Consider the following 6,000-nt stretch of genomic DNA (forward strand, 5'->3'; position numbering starts at 1 on the left):
GCTCGCGCTACAATGCCGAATTTTAGACTAGAAGAAAAAAAAAATGTTTTTTTTATTTTATAGGGTGAACCCCCGCTTTAATGCAGGCGCCCATATGAAAGGGGCCTTAGTGTCACTGGTTCCTACAAACAGGGCTGTGGAGTCGGTAGATAAATGTTCCGACTCCGACTCCTCAGTTTTATGTACTTCCGACTCCGACTCCTCTGTATTAATATGCGAATGTATTTTATACATTCCATGAGGGAAAGAAACGCAACCTACCACAGGACTACTGGCTGGGAAGCCAACAGTCTACTGTATTGCACAGTTTAAGCAAAAGACAAACACAATGAAAACAAAGTTTTATAAAAAAAAAAAATATTAATCAATCAAGTGGCTGGATAGTAGCAGCAGGCATAAACATCAGGAACAGGATCTTTACCAGTTCAAAAATACAAACCACATTATTTGGTTGTTTTAGAACAAAAACAAAGCTTATCTATAATGAACCAAAAACAAAATCTGTAAAACCTAGAAATGGGTTATATTAATCTTGAAATGTAGTTATAGGCTTAGCAAATGCAAATCAATTCAATGTAGAGTTCTAAGGAAGAGAATTGCCTCTGCCAGATCCTCTTTCATAGAGGCTCTTAAAGGGGTTGTAAAGACAAAAATATTTTCCTCTTAAATTAAAGTCTGACAGTAGCTGATAAAGTAAAAAGTAATGTTTTGCATTATAACTAGTTTGATACCTGTTGAAATCGAGCTGTTTTATTCACCTCCAGCACTCCTGAATCGTTATTCTCACTTACTTCCTGGTTTGCAGTGCGCATTCATTCTTGCTACATCACGGCCTAATGGGAACTACAGTTCCCATTAGGCTTAGCCTCCATGCCTGTGAGGGATAAGAGAGCATCTTCACGCAGGGCTGTAGTCATAGGGAGGAAGTGAGCACATTCTGCTTTCCACCATGCAAAACGGCTCAGATGCTGGTGGAAAGCAAGAAGAGGAGAGACAGGAAATTGCATTTTCAAACCTGGATTACTGTATTTTGGAGGTCAAAAGGAAAAACGAGTTAAGCGAGTTAAGTGATATTTAAATGCTCTAGCTTACAGCAATCAATTGATCGGATAAAAAAACAAACCTTTAGTGTTCCTTTAAGTCAGACTTTATTATTTTTAGGGCTGAAAATAATCTTTCGACACTGACTTGGGTGGGTGGCATTGCAGTAACTATTCTGGCCACATCACTAACGATCTCTGGATAAACAAGGATGGCTTCTTCAACAGTACGTTTTGATGAGCGATCATACTTTTCAACTTCTTTTAGTGCTTTATAAAACTCTTTTTTTATTTGGACACTTACTGGTTCTCTAACATGCGTTCCCTGTAAAAGCAGAACACAACACTATGGAAAGTAGAAGTATTGCAGCTCCTAATTGTGCGTTGCGTGCCATATAGTGAAGCACATGAAAAGCATGCTTCTTCACGGTCACTTAACGTGTTCGTTTTGCGGTTACGTGAGGCACTGCATGCATTGGTCTTTATTCTTACAGTAGAGAAGTCACTAATTATAACTTTTTGTGAATTGGGACATCGGAGTCGGAGTATTGTTTGACGACTCCGACTCCAGGTACCCAAAATTTCCCCCGACTCCGACTCCTCGACTCTGCCTACAAAGTGTCCGATTGCCCACTATACTATTGCAGTCCTGCTATAAGTTGCTAAACGCCATTACTATTATAATAATTTTAAATAAATTCCAGTATGTATACCACAGTTTGGTTTGCGGAAGGTTATATTGTCTTCAATTAATATATGCCTTTTGGGTTTACCAAAAATATGTAGCAGAATACATATTGGCCTAAATTAAGATTTCTTTTAAATGTATTGGATATGTTTTATAGCAGAAAGTAAAAGATATTCCCTTTTCTAAATTTTTATATATTTTTTTTCATTTATAGAGCAAAAAAAAAAAACTCAATGGTGATCAGATACCACCAAAAGAAAGCTCTCTTCGTGGGGGAAAAAAGAAATGCAGTGGAACCTCGGATTGCGAGTAATGCAGTCAATGAGCAATATTATTATTTTTTTAATCCTTATCTCACTAAACAAGCAGGATTCAAGTCTCTGCGGTGTGCAGTACCACATTTGGCTGGGGCGCTGGAACTGTTCGGAAATACTCAGTCCCCGAGCCTTTACGGGGGGGGTTCCGAGGGCAGCAGGACGATTTCCGAGTATTTCAGAGTCTCTCCGGAGCCCCCCCACCTCTGGCCACATGCGGTATTGCATGTCTTTGAAACCAATGTGGAATGAATTATTTTCGTTTCCATTGACTTCTATGGGGAATCTCGCTTTGATATGCGAGTGCTTTGGATTACAAGCATTCTCCTGGAACGGATTATGCTCATAATCCAAGGTTACACTGTATATACATTTCATTTATGTACGGCATTGCATGACTGTGCAAATGTCAGTTAAAGTAATGCTGCGTCATATAGCAAAAAGATGGCCTGGTCATGAAGGGGGGTACATTTTTAAGAGGTCTAGTGGTTATCAACAAACAGCACTGTCTGCAGTCAGTCTGTTAGCTTGTGAAGGGAGGAGCAGGGCAGTGCCTTGCCATTCTAGGCTATAGAGCTGTGTGTTTCTATTGATGCACACAGTGTAGGGAGCAAGGGTGAGCTCAGGCATGGTCGCAAACCACACGTGCGGAGCCCGCCAGGAAGTCGGCACTGCACAGCGCTAATCACACGTAGTGAGACATTTCCCGTTCTCCGCGCATCGGGGACAATGTCTCACTGCTTGTGATTAGCCATCCGCAGTGCCGACATCCTGGCGGGCTCCACGCATGCGGTTTGCGAACACGCCTGAGCTCAACCTTAGTAGGGAGACACAACTCTAGTCCTTGCATGCAAGTGGTGGGGGCTCCATAGGATGCTGCAAGAGAAAGGAGCCCCCCAAAACAGGAATAAAGCATTCATGGCAGTGCCCACCTCCAAAAATATAAGCCACATTAAGTGAGGGTTTCATTTAAGCGTTGCTAAATTAAAGCTAAAGCGTGTCTGTTAGGGTTACAGCACTCTGTCCCCTATCACTGCTCACCACCCTGACAGCACAAAGTCCCTGTGGAAATGCCAGTCTCGTCACTATTCATTGTTATAGAAGACAGCATGAGATCTGCTCTACTACTTTTCTCCATGATGAAGTGAGAAGACGAGCACCGCTCACCTCTGATGAGCTGCCAGACATGCTGTATAAGGAGTGTCCACGGTCTGTATATACACGGCACGTCTATATCTCTGCCTTCCCCCAACACAGCTACATGCCCATAGATGCCAAGCTTCACACAGCTAAAGGACCTTTGCCGACGTCATGATCACATGACCGGCATCTGGAATGGGAGGGACTAAGGGAGCCTATACACGAGGGTGAAGGGAGGGAAGCTCTGATTTCTCTGAAGAAGTCGTCCAAATAAATGATTCCCGACAACCTATCAGTGTGATTATTAATATTCACTCAGTCATTTGGAGAAAAGAAGATTTTCTTCATAGAAATGCTTTATTGTTTCTTCAGGATGCGTTCACACTGGTGTAGCCCGCCTGGGTGGAATTCATTGATATGGCAGCCCAGGCGCAGCAAGCAAGGTGCACATTTTTATGTAGGGGAAAAAAAACAAACGTAGTAAACGCAGTAAACTTCCATTAAAGTGGTTGTAAACCCTGCTGTGCAACTTGTACCTATAGGTAAGCCTATAATAAGGCTTATCTATAGGTACTGTAAGGCCCCTTTCACATTGAGGCGTTTTTCATGCGGTACAGCGCTAAAAATAGCGCTGCTATACCGCATGAAAAAATCATGCCCTGCAGGCTTCAATGTGAAAGCCCGAAGGCTTTCACACTGAAGCGGTGCGGTAGCAGGAACGCTCCAAAAGTCCTGCTAGCCGCATCTTTGGAGCGGTGTGTTTACCGCTCCTATACCGCGCCTTCCACATTGAAAGCAACGCGGGCGGTATTAACCCTTTTTCGGCCGCTAGCGGGGGTTAAAACCCTTTACCACTAGCGCCCGAATATCGCGGTAAATATGACGATATAGCGCGGCTCCACCGCCCAATGTGAAAGCAGCCTAAATATCTTCTAAACATGTGCCGTTTTGGAGGTATTTCCCTTGTAGTGCGTCGATGGTGTATGCGCTGTGAAGAAACTGACCTCCGTGCCGTTTCTTCACTAGCAAGTGCCATGACAGACTGCTCCTGCACGCAGGCACGGGAGTGACGTCATGCGACTCCGGTCAGTAACAGAGCCGGAGGCCATGGTCCCGGAAGGAAGAGGGGCGAAGATGAGTACGGGCTTCGTTTGCAGATAGGTGCCACATAATGGGCTAGTATGTGATGCATACTAGCCCATTATGCTTTTACTTTGCAGGGGAAAAAAGAGGACATATAAGCCATTGGTTTACTTCCTCTTTAACCACTTTAATACAAGGCACTTTCACCCCCTTCCTACCGAGGTAAGCTTTCAGCACTCTCACACTTTAAGGCTGGGTTCACACTAATGCGAATTGGATGCAGTTACATCGCATCCAATTCGCAGAACATTTGAAAACATGTTGTTTTCAATGGGTATGATTTAAATATGTGCGTTGCATCCGCAAAATGCGTGTGCATTTTCTAGGCAGTGCGGTGCGGATTGCAGGCACATAATCTTCAAAGGGTACGCATCTGATTCGCAGATGTGTACCGTTCTGAACAGGCATTCTCTTCCCCCTCCTCCTACACCTCCCGTCTCTCCCTGGTCAGCTGGTCTTCAGCTACAACAGAGAGGAATCGCTAAATGAATACATTTTTTCTTTACAAAGGAAAATGCAGCTGCAATTCGCACCGGAATAGCGTAAACCCAGCCTGAATGACAATTGCGCAGTCATGCAACGCTGTACCCATAAGAACTTTTTTTTTTAGCACAACTAGAGCCACCGGAATAGCGTGAACCCAGCCTGAATGACAATTGCGCAGTCATGCAACGCTGTACCCATAAGAACTTTTTTTTTTAGCACAACTAGAGCTTTCTTTTGGTGGTATTTAATCATCACTTGGTTTATTATTTAAAAAAAAAATGAAAAAAATATATATTTGTTTCTGTTATAAATTTGGCAAATAAAGGACTTTACTATATAAATGTAGGTCAAAATGTATTCTGCTACATTTCTTTGAAAATATTTTTTTTTTGAAATTGTAATTTTTTGGCTAAATTTGGGGAAAAATTTGGAAATTTGAATTTCACATATTTTTTTTTTTATGTACTGGGTGCTCCTCAGCCTGTCCATGGCCCAAGCCCTTCCACTGCTGCCACCGACACACACACAGACAGTCTCTCTGGCAAGGAAAGCGAGTTTGTCAGCAGCTGCAGGGGATTTCTCCCCCTCTCTCTCCCTCCCCTCCTCACATACATTGTGCAAGTGGCACTCACACTGTTAAGGTCACCCTAATTGCTCCCTCCCCTGATTCCCCATTGGCAGGAGGAGAGAGAAAATTAAGTTTGAAGAAGCAGCAGAGCATCTTGGGACATGTAGTCCATAATAGGGTTGTCCCGATACCACTTTTTTAGGACTGAGTACAAGTACCGATACTTTTCTTTATGTACTCGCCGATACCGAATACCGATACTTTTTTTAAATGTGTCCCCAAATGCAGCCATGTTCCCCAAATATGCAGCCATGTCCCCCCCATATGCAGCCATGTCCCCCACATATTCCAGCCATGTCCCCCACATATTCCAGCCATGTCCCCCACATATTCCAGCCATGTCCCCCACATAATGCAGCCATGTCCCCCACATAATGCAGCCATGTCCCCCCCATAATGCAGCCATGTCCCCCCCATATTACAGCCATGTCCCCCACATATTACAGCCATGTCCCCCACATATTACAGCCATGTCCCCCACATATTACAGCCATGTCCCCCACATATTACAGCCATGTCCCCCACATAATGCAGCCATGTCCCCCACATATTGCAGCCATG

At 43.8% G+C, this 6,000-nt stretch overlaps 1 protein-coding gene across 4 annotated transcripts in view; it reads right to left on the reverse strand.

Moving 5' to 3' along the window:
- FBXL18 (F-box and leucine rich repeat protein 18) overlaps window positions 1-3,427 on the reverse strand; it is a 202,073-nt gene extending 198,646 nt beyond the window's left edge. Inside the window, exon 1 of one of the 4 annotated variants that reach the window (XM_040357110.1) lies at window positions 3,210-3,424. In XM_040357110.1, the coding sequence (XP_040213044.1) occupies window positions 3,210-3,230 (21 nt within the window). In that variant the 5' untranslated portion in view covers window positions 3,231-3,424. The other 3 variants (XM_040357111.1, XM_040357112.1, XM_040357113.1) reach the window with 3 other exon arrangements.
- Between the last annotated feature and the right edge of the window lie 2,573 nt (window positions 3,428-6,000).

The sequence above is a fragment of the Rana temporaria genome, chromosome 6, assembly GCF_905171775.1.
Source record: "Rana temporaria chromosome 6, aRanTem1.1, whole genome shotgun sequence".
Classification (NCBI taxonomy): Eukaryota; Metazoa; Chordata; class Amphibia; order Anura; family Ranidae; genus Rana; species Rana temporaria.